Source organism: Thunnus maccoyii, chromosome 11 (assembly GCF_910596095.1).
Source record: "Thunnus maccoyii chromosome 11, fThuMac1.1, whole genome shotgun sequence".
Lineage (NCBI taxonomy): Eukaryota > Metazoa > Chordata > Actinopteri > Scombriformes > Scombridae > Thunnus > Thunnus maccoyii.
The window spans coordinates 14,642,032-14,657,558 of record NC_056543.1 but is presented as its reverse complement, the minus strand read 5'-3'; the positions used below and the strand labels follow the sequence as shown (position 1 = coordinate 14,657,558).

The 15,527-nt window shown below is 40.2% G+C and overlaps 1 protein-coding gene across 2 annotated transcripts in view; it reads left to right on the top strand.

The window, feature by feature from the left end:
* Positions 1-15,527, top strand: part of LOC121907139 (receptor tyrosine-protein kinase erbB-4-like) — a 349,464-nt gene that overhangs the window by 157,916 nt on the left and 176,021 nt on the right. For both annotated transcript variants that reach the window (XM_042426534.1, XM_042426533.1), the window contains exon 2: positions 3,265-3,416. In XM_042426534.1, coding sequence (XP_042282468.1) covers positions 3,265-3,416 — 152 coding nt within the window. The remainder of the gene's footprint in view (positions 1-3,264; positions 3,417-15,527) is intronic.

Below are 15,527 nucleotides of genomic sequence, written 5' to 3'. Positions count from 1 at the left end.
GACAGAGAGAGCAGTGGTGGTCAAGCAAGCTAGAGAGTGAATGAAGAGAGTCAAAGCAGTGAATCAGATAAATAAAACATTATTTTCTGATTGTTTCACAGTGGTTACATTCTAAAGCACAAATAAACACACCCACACCTTTGCATAACCCTGTGGGAAGATGCCGCATTGTTGGATTTGGTGTGAAAGCAGCTGAAGCGCACACTTCATCCTGTCTGCTGCGGCCTCTCTGCTCCGTGTGTGTGTAGCTCAAGCCCACCTTCAGTTAAACAGACACAGAGACTTGCTATCTTTATACATCCATGACACAGACAGAGAGCAGAGGAGAGAGACGGAGACAGTAATGTAACCCGGTCGCTACGCTACAAGTTCCAACCTCAAACCTTGCACGCTGTTATTGGCTGGGGGCAACATAGCCACTGCTCAAAGGCTGATGCCAAGAAATGTCGTGAACACAGCAAACTACTAAGAAAATACAGGTAGATACATACACCGCCACACACTTCTAGTGGATCATAAGTGATGATTGAGAGGCATTATTTTTGTGTGAGTCTGTACATTGTTTTTTGGGAAACTCCTGCATAGTATAACTTTAATCCATCACTGCTGAAATGAAAATCCTTGCAAACAAGTGCAATCCATTTACTCACATGGGCAAAATACTAACATATGGACTTTGTTCCATAACTTTATGGAACAAAGACATTGAATCTCATTGGCATTCCCTGCTTTAAGTATGCAGGGGATAGAAATCCATCAAACAGATAAGATGGATTCTCTTTCATGAAACAGCCGTAAGTTTTAAACAATATGAAGATTCATCTGTTCTTGCAGTCTATTCCTGCATCATAGGCAGTATGTTAAACAGTTGGCAACTCAGTGTCTTATAGCATGTTCTCCTGGGCGGGCAGCTTGCACCAATATAAAGAGAAGGGACTGTATTTTATACAACCTTTACTGTGATTTACAGGATCAGATGTAACATATTAAGCACGGAGAGAAACGGATTCGATCATGCTGTGGGGGAAAATGCATCCTGAGGTCTATTATTTACAGCCTGCCCGCATTCATGCACACGCATGCAGACGTATCACCAGTAGGATCCCCGAGCTTTGCAGTAAACCTGCAACAGTTCATACTTCCTCGATATATGCTCCACACAGCACAGATGGTTTTGTTGTGGTTCACTTGGCAGTCAGCTCCATCTCAGGCTCATGCAGAGCTATAGGATTTCATGGTGTTTCATTAGAAATCACAAGAGGATTTTTTTTTAATCACATAGATTTCACATAACTCCAGACAGGTTTCAGAAGTCAGCAGACTTACTGAAGGCATGCTTGAGGAAGCAAATAGGTATAAAAAGTAAATTTCACCAGACATCACATGCCACAATGCCCCTTTCCTCTGATCTTGGCGCCCTGCCCCAAGGGTGCAATAACAGTTTATTACACCTATCCTCACTTTATGACCCCCAACCCCCAACCCGCTTCCCTCAACTGTTATTGAAAACACCCAGGTCTGCCATATATCATTCCTGAGCAGCACATTATGCTATGTGCAACCTAGCTAATCACCACCAGCTCATATGGGTATTGTCCAGGTCACATTGGAATAGTTCCCCTTATCTAATATCTTCTTAGATATGGAAGTGTTTTAACACAGTCCCATTTGTCTTTACAGCATGTGTGGCCTTTAGGCTAAATCTCCTTTTTCCTATATGTATCTGTGGTGTAATGATGGGGAGTAAATAGAAAATGGAATTTAAAGGTTTTGCCACATAGTGGCTGCGTGGAGAAAAAAGGGTCTGGCTTAGTTTATTACTTGCCAAGAGGATAGAGTGCAAATACTCAGGTTGGATTGAGGGGGCTATAAGGTATAAAAAGGATAGCACAGTACAGTGTATAGCAGGGTGTGAAAGGGATCTTGGATTAAAATGCAAAGCGTCAGTAAAGATCTTTCAGGGTGGAGGTGTTCAGAGAGAGAGGGAACAGCTCATGGGTGACAGTGTGACAAGACTCAGGGAAGGAACCATCACCCCTCCGTCACACTGATGGCTCCTCTGTCACCAAGCGTGAAGAGGGTGCAGGTGGGAGCACACCACTATGGCAATGCAAATTAAACTTAATTATAATGCTTCAAAGGAGCGAATGTCAGTGTCCATATGTATGTTGGCCACAATTCAGCATGTTTACAGAATATGCTAAGATAAAAACTCTGAAGTTATATAATATGCTTGTGGCTTGTTTTAAGTCCAAAAGGGTATACAAGAGGTCAGTGAGGGCTTCCTTTAAATTAATATATGAAAGAAACATAAATGTGATATTCCCCTAATGTTTTATTTGTTTTTTTTCACTAGTTGAGGTTTGACTGGCACTCTTTTAATTATGTCACGTTGTTGTGCCCTCTTCTTCTGCAATGGTTCAATGGCGCCTGACTGAAAAATTTAGGGCCACCAGCTGTTTAATTTCGACAAACCAACTCCTAATATTCACATAATAGTAGTGGACGGAAACACACATAAATTTGCATTTGCTTTTGCTGATTTTCTGGAAATGTGGTCAAAATGTTCTCTACATTTGGATGCCTGGCAACAGACTTGGGAATTCATGTGCTTTTTTTCTCAGTCCATGTACATGTATTCATATGTGTGTATGTGTCTGTGTTTTCATGCTAGATCGGGCAGCAGTTGATTGGGCAGATGGCTTGTGTCATCATGGGGCGAGGGCGTGGGGGGCGGTTAAGGTTTGTGATGGATGGAAAGGGTTCTGTTTAATTACTTGTCAACTGAGCAGCCCAGCTAGCTGTTAAAGAGCTTTCATCTGCCGCGAGTGCCCTGCAGGTGATCTGAGGTAGGGTTGGGAGGCAATGGGGTCCAGTGAGTTCTTAGTCTTACATGACCAGGCCAGCTGAGCTGTATCTCACTGTCTCCTGACTGATATTTACCCCACATTCTCTTTGAATGATTTTTGTAGCACAGGTCTGGTACACATACACACACACCAGCTCTTTGCAGATATACTTGCTTTATTTAGTTCTTATAAATAAACACACTACTTTTACCAGTCTTAACATTCAAGTCACAAGCAAATCTTATCATGACAACTAATACGGTGGTGTTTATGGTCAGTTTTCAAGCTGAGTCTGTTTAAACTGGCAGTACCAATTTCTCTGTTATTGTTTCTACACTAAACTCCGCTATATCTAATATGTATTTGTGGTATTAACATTGTCTTATCCCTCTGTCCTTGTCTCTTATATTCTTAGTATGTGCTGGCACAGAGAACAAGCTGAGCACACTGTCAGACCTGGAGCAGCAGTACCGCACCCTGAGGAAATACTACGAGAACTGTGAAGTCGTAATGGGCAACCTTGAGATCACAAGCATCGACGGCAGTCGAGACCTCACCTTCCTCAGAGTAAGGACTAAATAAAATGATACAGTAAACTGATAGATTGTGTAGTCAATGTGCTTAATTCATTTGAAAATTGACTATCTTGTTGTCAGTTGAAATGACATGTAACTAAAATGATTTTTACCCAGTAATCACTGTTAGTCTGGTGATTGGATGGGGCTGTAGGCACTGACTGTCTCAAGTTAGATCTGCTTTAAAGTTGCTAGCTCTTTCACATGAGGCAGATTGCCAGACAAACAAAAAATTCAGGGTTTCACATATTTATTGTCACTGATTAATGTTAATTACATTCATTTCTACAATGTCTTTAGTTTTCAGTACATGACAATAACCACCCAAACATCCACATCTCTAGGGATTGTCTAAAACTGAGTAATAAGTTCAGAATCTGAACTTTATCACTGTCTTCTCATTTGACCTTGTGGCCCAGACAATGTCCTGTGCTCAGATTCCTTTCTTCAAATCAGCACTCAGATTAGTGTCTACATAGCCAATGATAAGCGAAGAGGAAATGTGTTCTAATCAGGGGTAATCAGACTTCCTCTCTTCTCTGGGTGCCTGACTGATTGTTCATGATTCAAAGACAGAAAAGGAAAAGTGATGTGGCATTGAACACTAATTTCTACCTCTCAGAAAATACTCAGTTGTCATATTCATGATCTATTCAGTCACATTTAGGAGCTATTTTTTTTATCATCGTATTCCTAAACTGAGCATGTGAGCCGGATGATTCAGGCAGGATCTATTGGAAACACTGGAATGCGATAAATGACTGAGGGAGCACTCTGGTTAATGTTGTGCTTTGATGCTGAAGCGTGTTGTTTGGGTGAGGGAGCTGAGGTGGAATTGCTTACATGAATGCCTGCTTCCAGTTTGGTTTGACAGACACATGCATACACACACAAACACAGTGTCAATTGATGTCAGCCTCCAGCCCTTCAGGGCCAAAGCAGTAATAGTGTGGTAAGTGAGGTCAGAAGGAGGCAAGGGAAGTCACTGTAGTGAAATTTGCAGGAGAAAGAAAAAAATACATTGGTTTTTTGGTGAAATCAGCTGCTACTGTTGACCTCTCTTGGCCCTCCACTTCTCAAGAACATCATCCTAGACCATGTTGGCTGCACTCTGCACTACTAACGCCGTCCAACTCCAATTGATTCCAGTCTATCTGGGGGGGCTGCAGACCTCCCCTGGTGTTGCGCTAAACTGCTGACTGCATTAATGGGCCAGTTTTGCTGTTTGAATGAACTGGGCTACCGAGGCTTTGCAGGGAAGACAGTCCCCCAACAAGGCAAGCTGTGCTTTTATATTTTGCTCCTTAGAGCAATGATTTTAAGTTAATATGGTAAAATAATTTGTTTACATCATGTATAAAAGTAATGGAGTGCATCTTGTGTATTTAGTTTGTATGGACAAAAAATCAAGATTGATCAAAGCCGCAAAACAAAAACAGAGTCATTAAGTGGTCTCTGTTTTCCAGAGCAATACTGACGACCCCCCCCCCCACCCCCCAGTGACGCAAAACAAAACCAAGATGATATTAAGAAAGGGGAGCAATGGATGGTAAAGTGCTACCATTAGACCCCTGCAGAGGTAATAAGCTCCTCTGACTCAGATGAAAAAACATGGTAGGGGGGAAAGATGCAGTTCAAAAACCCAGTGTGATTGTTGTTTAACTACACAGAACCAATTTTTGTCTTAAAACAACATTCACACTCCCATTTTAGTTTTGGTCTTTTAATCTCGTCTCATCAGTACAAGATAACATTATATAAAGGAGTATTTGCAGGTTGAGGTTAAAGGTGCTTTTGACTAAAATCCCCTCTATACCTGTCTGCTTCTTCACTACACCACCACTCATTTACAAAACGGCTCCCTGTGGCGCCAACTTGCCAGGTTCCTCCACCTTTCCATGGTTGGCAATTAACATGGGTTAATTGAACATGCTAATTAAGAACACAGGGTGCCAAACAACAAGGGAGCAAAAAGGGCAGGGTGCAGTATATTTTTAGGGAATATTATTATTATTATGATAAAACACATTAATAACACAGTTCCTCAGGGAGGGAAAAACTTCACCTTGAGGTAGAGAAGAAGTGAAGAAAAAACTATTGTGCAGCACCTTACCATACCGCCTGTCTCTGGGAGGTGATTGAAACTGATGCCTGTGCATTGGCTCCTTCGTTTCAAGATAGCCAAGAGATTGATGGCTGCCTCCCAAAGTCCCTCAAAGAGCTTTAGCAGTAAATAGAGTCCATCTTCCAAACTGCCTCCACGACAGATGAATCGACGCTCACACAGTGATTAATAACTGCATTTCACCACTGAGGCTTTCTCCCCTCTCTCACATATGCACATTCAAACCAACATCCCAACACTGAGCTTTAATCACATCTAGTGTATACATCGTTAATGTTTAAGTCACTCCTAAATCCATATTCCCATTCCTTTGAATCTTTCTCCTATATTATAAGATATACATTTGCATATTGAATGCTTGCATGTTAAGAAATTGAGATAAAGTTGTACCCAGCTCACATATCCTAGTGTGATGTTTTCTTTTTAATTCAGTCTTCTTTTTTTTTTCCTGAATGGGACACCAAAGAATGCAAACACACACTTTGCATCATCTCTTTTCCCTCATGTCACTTTCTTGCATGTGCTCATAAACGGATCTGTGATTATGAAATATTAATTTTTCCCCCTCCTCCCCTCTTCCCAGTCTCAGTAGGGACCCACAACCACGCAGTCGGATCAGATTGTTTGTCTTACCATTGCAACCATTAGTAAACATGTAATTTTTCCCAGAGTATTAATGTGATGATCAGCCTGCTTATCAGCCCAGCACCAATTCACTGATTCCCCACCTCTATCCCTGTAGCTGTAAATAAGTTATTGAATTATCATTTACAGATGGAAAAATTTAATATTTTCAACAGGCCTTGTGTTATTAGTGTGAAGAAAGAGAATGTAAAAGAAGTTAAGAATCACTGTACATCTACATTTTGTTACATATGCATCATTTAAGAATCAGAATATATCCCACCTTCTGTTACTTTCCTTTCATCTTGTTCCACTCATACACGTACAAGTAAATAAGGTAGAAACAATATTATAAGCAGCTTTCAATGTAATGCAGTCCAATATAACCAAACCACAAACTATGACCTTAAATTGTATCATAGAAATGGTAGAATTTAACTCACTCATCTAACTACTCAATACACAAAAATACCATTAAATACCAGTAAGTTAAAATAAATTGCATTGCTTTGTACATGTATTTCTTTCTTTCTGGTCAATCATTAGATGCAGGATTATGAGTGTGTAACAGGTTGCATAAATAGCTTTTTTTGGCTAGACCAGCCTCAGACCAGCCCTATAACCACAGTTGTCTGTGAGTGAGTGAGTGAGTGATGAAGTTACACCATCGGTTGGCCGGCCAAGTGTTGGAGTTTCCCATTGGCCATTGCTCTTTAAAATGAATGGGCATGAGATGATGGAAGCACAAAATGACAGCAGCGTGACGCAGAGTGACTGTGTTTCTGTGTTGCTCCGAGCTCTGATACTCTCAGCTCTGGTGTTAAATGCAGTGAAGAAGGCTGAACTCCTGTTTAAACAGATGCATACTAGCGTCTCTACCGTCCAGTGTAATCGACTCTTTGGCCGGCAGGAGAGACGCTCCGCGGTGCGCTTGCATTTTATACGTGAACTAATACCAGGATGCAAGCTTTTTATTTCCTTGATGTTTTAGTGTGGGGTGGCTGCTCTGCAGGTGCGCTTGATTTAACTGTAACTGCGGTAACTGGGCGGAGATGAGCCTCCTAAATTTGCACCCAAAATGCTGTCAAAGCTTTCATTTACAATTTCCACTGCAGCCTTCACAATCATCAACCAGGAAATAGGCAGAAATAAGGTGCATAGAGGCATGAGGGAGAGCGCACAGTTGAAGCACCCCAAATAACAAATACTCTGACAAAACACTCAATGCAGAAAAATGAGAGACATCTGCAGAGTGAAACAGATGGAAGAGCAGGGGGAGTTAACAGATAATTAGAATAGTTATAATTAGAATTATAATAAGTTCTGTTTCAAATCAAACATCCCAAGATATGAGTGGAAAGTATTGTTCCTGCAACTGCATTTTTTTTTTAACTTAAACTTAACCATGTCATGTGATATGCTACTTCAGTACACTTTAACAACATATATTACTGGGACCACTACAGAAAATTGCTGATGAACATTTAATATCCAAGAATTTATATTATAGACACTAACACTGACTATCCCTCTAACAAATTGGCAACAATTTCATGCATTGATCATACACGGTCCAGCTACATATAATAGGGTTTGACCTCGCCTTGTTTGTCTGTCTCACACGCTATCAAGGCCTATGTACTGAAGAGACCCTGTAGGAACTGAGGGCAGTGGTCTGCTAATGTGGCCCTCAATGACACTTGAGTCAAGTGATCACTTGACCCTCCTCTTGTTCAAATAAAACTCAGCTGTCATAGTGATGCGTACCAAATGGAAACCACTGTGAGCGCCCCAGTGAGCAGGAACAGAGACTAATGTGACTAGAAGTTAAAGAAAAAACACTTTACAAGGGCAAAAAATTGTATATATGCACAGAATGTCAACACATGCTGTTCTATCTAATTCCATTATGGGTTAATAGTGATTGGCAGTGAGAAAACCTTCAGCTAAGGAGAAACGCTTCCTCATGCAACACTGGCAATAAAAGGTAAAGAGAAGTGTAGTTCAACCGCAGTGTCTTCAGTTATTGTATTTTGAAATGAGCATTTAGGGCCAAGGGAAAATTAGATTGCAGTAGGTCGTACCTGCTGTTTCTCTATGCTGAAATGTCAACATGAACCACTGAGGACATGATCAGATGCTTTGTGCTCCTGCACAAACACAGATCACAGTAGCTAACAGAGAAAGCAAGAGCCATCACTCCATGAGACATATTGTGCAAACAAGGTTTACAGCAGTTCACCAGTGTTAGCAAACTGAGGGTTATACTAAAGGGGATGTTTTGTTGAAAACTAAAAGGTTTGTGATTACACTGCTTGCTCTAGCCCAGTTCTAACATGAGATGTACTGACTAAGAAACTGCTTCCCCTTCCTTCAGGCACTGAATTATTATTTATTTAGTTTTTTTTCTTCCTTTTATGCTTTCTTTTTTTAATTTGCTGCAACTAGCAGCCATTAAGTCCACATTCAGACCAAAACTAGCAGTGCAGCACTAGGGTGCTGGGGTGTGCGGTGGTGGAGGCGTGTTGTTTGAGGTACAACTAAGATAATGAAATATGATCCAGGAATTCGAGTTGGAGTTTCAAAATAACTGAATTTAAGGACTTATCAAAAGCCAAAACACTGCAAAGTGGTTTGTAATACTCACAGACAGGATTCTATAACCTGAAAAGTTATCACGGTGGCAAATGTTTTTTCATTTTTTGCGACAATCGTGAGGTAAACAGTCAAATGCATTATGTTACAAATAATCCACCAGGAATGTGAGCTTGCATGTATGTGATTGGCCAACGCCGCACCAAGATGGATGGCTTAGGGTTGTGTTGGGGCAAAAGTCAACTTTTTGCTGGACGGCCGCTGCGTTTTTTTGCTGGTACGGTTTAATATGATAAATCAGCAGCACGTGCCTTCCTGAAAGGATAAGTTCACAGTTTTTCAAGTCTATCCCTAAACAGTAGTCAGGTGCCCAAACAAACATTGACACATTTTTTTTCTTGCTGTAATCATTCCTCCTATTCATACTGGCCATTAAGAGATCCCCTCATAATGCACTCTCAATGTAAGTGATGAGGGACAAAATCCACAGCCCTCCCTCTGTGCAATAATATATTTAACTTTATTTGAAGATAATATCAGGCTTCGGCCATACACATTAGTGAAATCAATTCAATATAATTCCCTCTTTTTGTTACAATCCTTCCATTACAGCACAACAGGAAAACATTGTCCGTCGAGACACAAAGAAAGACTAAAAAGACTGTATCTGTGGAAGATATCCACTTTAGTCAGAGGGCTGGAGCCTCATATTAGATTCAGATAAACTTTTAAATACATTTTTGCTCAAAACAAGGACTGTGGATTTTGTCCCCCATAGCTTACATTGTAGGCGTAAGTACATTTGTAGGGGATCTTGTATGAGGGTTGGTATGAACAGGTGGAATGATTACAGCATGCAAAACCTGTTTCAGTGTTTCATATGGGCACCTGACTATTGTTTTAAGACACATTTGAAAAATTGTGAACCTATCCTTTAAGCTATATATATATATATATATACATATATATATATATATATATATATATATATATATATATATACAGTACTGTACAAAAGTTTAAGGCACTTTATGCCATCAGAGAGGCGTCTGATCACTTCCGAATTTTTTCTGCAGCATGACATCGACCCCAAACACACAGCCAGAGTCATAAAGAACTATTTGCAGTGACAAGAAGAGCAAGGAGTCCTGCAACAGCATGTATGCCCCCCCCAACCCTAACCCTAACCCTAACCCCCCCCCACAAAGGCCAAATCTTAACACATTTTGTCTGTCTGGGATTACATGAAGATAGAACCAACTGAGTCACCTAAATCCACAGAAGAACAGAAACTTGTTCTCCAAGATGCTTGGAATAACCAACCTGCCAAGAACCTTGAAATATTGTGCACAAGCATACCGAGGAGAACTGGTTCCATTTTTAAAGGCAAAGTGTGATCACACCAAATACTCAAATACTGATTTGATTTAGTTATTTTCTTTTTACTGAACTTTGTTTGAAGCTAAGTGATAAATAAAAACTATACATAGCATTATTTTTGAAAGCATCCTCACTTTAATTTTGGTGCCTAAAACTTTTGCACAGTACTATATATATATATATATATATATATATATATATATATGATTCATAACATACAATAGTTATAAATGATAGTTTTTAAATGCTATTTCCCACCACATTTGAAAGCGGCATCTATTCCTGCACTCCATCCCCATCTTGTGACATCTTTCTTCATATGTCTTGACTGGCATATTTGTCCCTCAGGCACCATTGGTGCCCTCCCCAGCTCCCTAATTTTTGATGCACTGTTAGATGAGTGCAGATTATGTTGGCCCCCTGCTCCTCAGCAAACTCCTTCAATATTAATGAAGACTGATGAAGTGCTTGGGAGCCCCTGTCTTTCAGCCCTGACCTAGATTGGATTGACAATTGCAATTAGCGTCCCCTCAAGTTCATTTCCATCACTTTAATTTGACATGAAGAAGGACAGTGTGGGGTGGGAAGTGAGAACATTGAGAGAAAGAAATCCTGAGGAGAAAGATTAGACAGGGAAAATGGGGTGAAAGAGTTTGATCAGGAACTGGTTTGAAAGCTAGACAGCAGAGAGGAGGAGCATGTTTTAGCAAACACGAAAGAAATTGAAGAGTCGCTGGAAATCTTTCCTCAGCGATATCTGAAATGATTTTCTGCAGCTCACTTTTTTTAGTTCTTCTGTCTTTACCTTTTCTCATGTACAGTAGCAGCTAGAGAGAAGTCTGTATTAGAGTGAAATCCATCTTGAGACATTTAAGCCAAGTATAGGTTGTGATATCAACTTTGTGGTTTCTACTATCACCTGTAAAGTTCAGTGTTTTTTTTTTTCAGCATGAAAGTCCTCATTGTTTGCCTTACAGCAGTAATTTCTCACTGCCCACGTTTCCTCTCTCACCTGCAAAATGGAGTGTGCAAGATACAGGGACAGCAGCTCCTGGAAATTAATGATTCTCCATCCTTTCACAGGAAAAGAAGCAATGAATGATAGTCAGAGGCTGATGATGTGCCATGTTTGTGTATATTTCATTTTCCTTTTTTATGTGTGTGCATGCTTATGTGTGTGTTATTTTAACTGATATGAAATGTGACATCAGAAAATGTTCTCTTTGCAGTAGAGACATTCATTTTACACCTATCTTCCCACATATTGACTGAAGCAATCAGAGCTTGGTGGCTCTATACGTGTGGGGCCCTACAGAGCTTGCAGGGCACCACAAATTACACAAGGGCCCTGTCTCTCCCTTGTATCAAAGCGGGTGTCAGTGTTTACAACTTCAATGAGAGGATGAAGTTGAAATATCCTTTTGGTCATGAAAAGAGAAAAAAAGCAAAAAAAAAAAAAAACATGAGAGTGAATTGCGGGAATAGCAATCGGGTAAATTTGTGTTCTCTCCTCTCCAAGTTCGATGTCAGCAAATAACAGTTACATTGAGTTGATGTACTAGTTTGCAGTGCATCTCTCTCTAGTCCGTCTGTTTTGTTAACCTAGCTGGGCAGAGCATCTCTGATCTGTCTGGGTCTTGCTTGCTTGCTTGCCTGCCAGCCACTTCTAGGGCTGTGTTCTGTGACTTTGTGCCTGACAAAAGTGAGAGTGAAATACAGCTATTTATTACATTTGATAAACACCAACAGGCAAAAGTATTTATAAACTGCATTCATATGCACATGCATGAAATGAAACTTCCGCTTTCCAGCAGCAACCTCTGTGGGGACCAGTCTAGACAATATATGGGCATGATGGCACTCCTCATAGGCACTGATTATCTAGTCTCTCAGTCAAGGTTTAGTTACAACTCTGGATTAATGCACGATGGAAAGTGATGGATTCACATTGACTGTTGATTAAATATTGAATTTAAAATGTTGATTAGTTGGGCATACTGGGCAATATGGATGCACATCTCTCAGTACATAATAACCATCAAGTATTCAGCCAAGCCATAATATCAATAGTATTTTATATTTTAAAATGTATAAAAGGAAATCTGGATGAGCCAGTTTGAATGGGCCTGATGCAGCTGATAAAATTAATAATAGCATTGTTACCTATAATTTACATGTGCTATAATTATGTTTGTTAGTAAAGGAGATGCTGGATCATCAGCCAGTACAAGCACATACTCAGTTGATCCACATTCAGCCAGTACCAACACAAACCTGGTACAGCTGGCTTCAGCAAATACTAACACAGGAAGTACTAACACAGACCCAGGTGAAGTACAGGCAGCCTCAGCCAGTACTAGTACAGCCAGAGGTGCACAGCCAGCATCAGATACAAGCAGCTCAGACCCTAATAGAACAGTTGCTGCTCCACCAAATGACCCAGCAGATTGGCCTCCAGTCTTAACAGACTTTATGAGGACTGTGCACAGAGGTCCATTCAAACCAGGACTGGATTATTCTTACCTTAAGTCTAGAAGAGGTTTCCATTCAGGCTTATTACAGAGACAGCTGTCAAATGAGGAAAATATTACCAGGAGCTGGCTTCCATACTCAATCAAAAACAACACTGTGTATTGTTTTTGCTGTAAGCTCTTTTCTACAACAGACTACAAAATAATAGAGGAAGGCATGAATGATGGGTCAAATATCACCACCATTCTGAAACACCATGAAGGTAGTCCTGAACACACAAACAATATGATTAAGTGGAGAGAATTTGATTTGATAAGTCGGGGGCCAAACTCTTGACCAGATACAAATGACAGTTTTTGAGACTGAAAGAAAGAGATGGCGGAATGTCCTTACACGTTTCATAAGTATCACCCTGCCTCTGGCTGAAAGAAAACCTAGCATTCAGGGGTTCATCAGACAAACTCTCCCAACCAGATAATGCAAACTTCCTAAAAGAGATTAAATTACTGGCAAAATTTGACCCTATTATGGAAGATCATCTCAGCAAAAATTAAAGATGGAGAGACACATGCTCATTACCTTGGCAAGCACACAAAAAATGAGCTGATACAGATTGTGAGTGACAAGATTCTGGAAGCAATAGTGACTCAAGTAAGAGACTCAAATACTTCTCCATTATCTAGGACTGTACACCTGACATAAGTCACCAGGAGCAAATGTCCATTATTCTGAGAAGTGTGGCTTTACAGGGAAAGCCAGAGATCAAGGAGCATTTCCTCAGCTTTGTGAACGTTGAGGTTACAACAGGCTTGAATCTGTCCATTGTCATCTTAGATAAGCTGAATGAGCTGAATGTTCCATTTGAAGATTGCAGAGGGTAAGCTTATGATAATTGCACCAACATGAAAGACAAGCACCAAAGAATACAAGCCAGACTGCTCAAAAAAATCCCAGAGCCATGTTCTTCCCATGTGGAGCGCATACTCTAAACCTTGTCATTGCAGATGCTGCCAAATCATCAAAAGATGCAGTTGGGTTTTTGGGGCATGTGCAAAAGCTTTTCACCTCCTTTAATCTGGCACACAAAGATAGAGTGTTTTGAAGAAACGTGAACATAACCGGGAGGTCATGGAGTGACACAAGATGGGGGAATAGGCTCCAAAGTGTTCATGCAATCAGGTATCAGGCTTCTGAGGATTGGGAGGCATTACTGGAAGCCAGACAGATGATCAAGGATCCTGTGGCCAAAGCGAAGGCACAAGCATTTGCAGTGAATCTAATCTCAAATGCCAAGGCCTCCCTCACTACATACCGGGAAACTAGATTCTCTGAGGCCCAGACAACATCCAAAAGCATTTCAGAAGAAATGAACATGGATGCTGTTCTGAAAGAGAAGAGACTGAGAAACAGCAAGAGACATTTCAGCTATGAGGCTCCTGATGAAACGGTGACTGATGCACTGAAAAACCTTGAAGTCAACTACTTAAACATTTTGGTCAACTCTGCTGTGACATCCATGGATGAGAGATTTGAAACATTCAACCAGGTGAAAACCAAATATGGAGTGCTGCTGAACTTTAGCACTGCTTCTCAGATGTCCAGTGAATCTTTAAAGGCTCACTGCATGGAAGTTGAAAACACTCTAACCTTCAGAGATGACTGTGACATCAGTGGAAAGATCCAGAATTTACCTCATCTGCCATCAGATGAGATGACTGCCTTTGAACTGCTTTCCTTTCTCTGTGAGAAAAACCTGGTGGAACTCTATCCTAACCTTTGGATAGCCATAAGAAGAATCCCACCCTAACAGTATCAGTAGCATAAAGCTCAGCAAAAGCTACCTGAGGTCTTCCATGTCATAGGAATGTTTGAGTGGTCTGGCTATCATGAGCATAAATTATGACGTGGGGAAACACATGTCCTATGATGACATCACTGATGATTTTGCCTTTAGAAAGTGCAGATGAGGAATATTTTGATGGTGAGTTTTGAATTCAAACATTCAAATGTTTACACATTTAGTAACATTTGAGATTGTATAGCAGAAGTGTGTTTGTTTGGCCTGACGCACATCCACCTGCTTTGTCAATGTGGTATATAAATGACTATTGTTCCATACAAGAGGTTATCCAATGTATTACAAGAAACCTTTGATGACTTGATGAAAATAATGGTCACACTTGAGCATGTATTCTAGTTGTGAGTGGCCTGCCATTACCTGTATTGGAGTAGACTGGCATTATTGTGCTTACCAAGCATACTATTTGACTGTTAATTTCTGAATCTCTCCCTATGAATGTGTGGGTGTTTTTTGTTTGTTTGTTTTTATTTGTTTTCATTTGTTTTGTCTGTCATTTGTGCATATTCACTTGCATATGGGACAGCAATGCAAGTGAATTGTGCATTTGATTTGATTATATGTGTGCATTGCTACCTTGATATGTTCTATTATTTCAGAATAATGAGAGAGGAGAGAGAGAGAGAGAGAGAGAGAGAGAGAGAGAGAGAGAGAGAGAGAGACTGCTTAACTATGTGACATACTTTCTCAGTTTCTTCCAGACAGTCCAGATAGACTGGTACCCATGCTGATGCTGAAAATGTCCAGGCTGTAGAGGGATCCAAAGCTAATCACACAGCTGTATAGGTTTTATTTTACTGTTAAAGACATACAGCTGCAGCCATAGCCTATAGGCTTATGTTTACATTGTATAGCAAAAGATAATTGTATATTATTGTGAGGACTGGACTAATTACCAGTTAGCAGAGCCAAAGCTAAGTGTCATATTTTATTATTTTTTACATTTTATATTCCTTATTTATCTTAATATTCACTTATCTTAAGATTCTATAGAAAATATTCTATTCGATAAATATTGTTTGTTTATACCTCATTCTGTTCTGTATAGG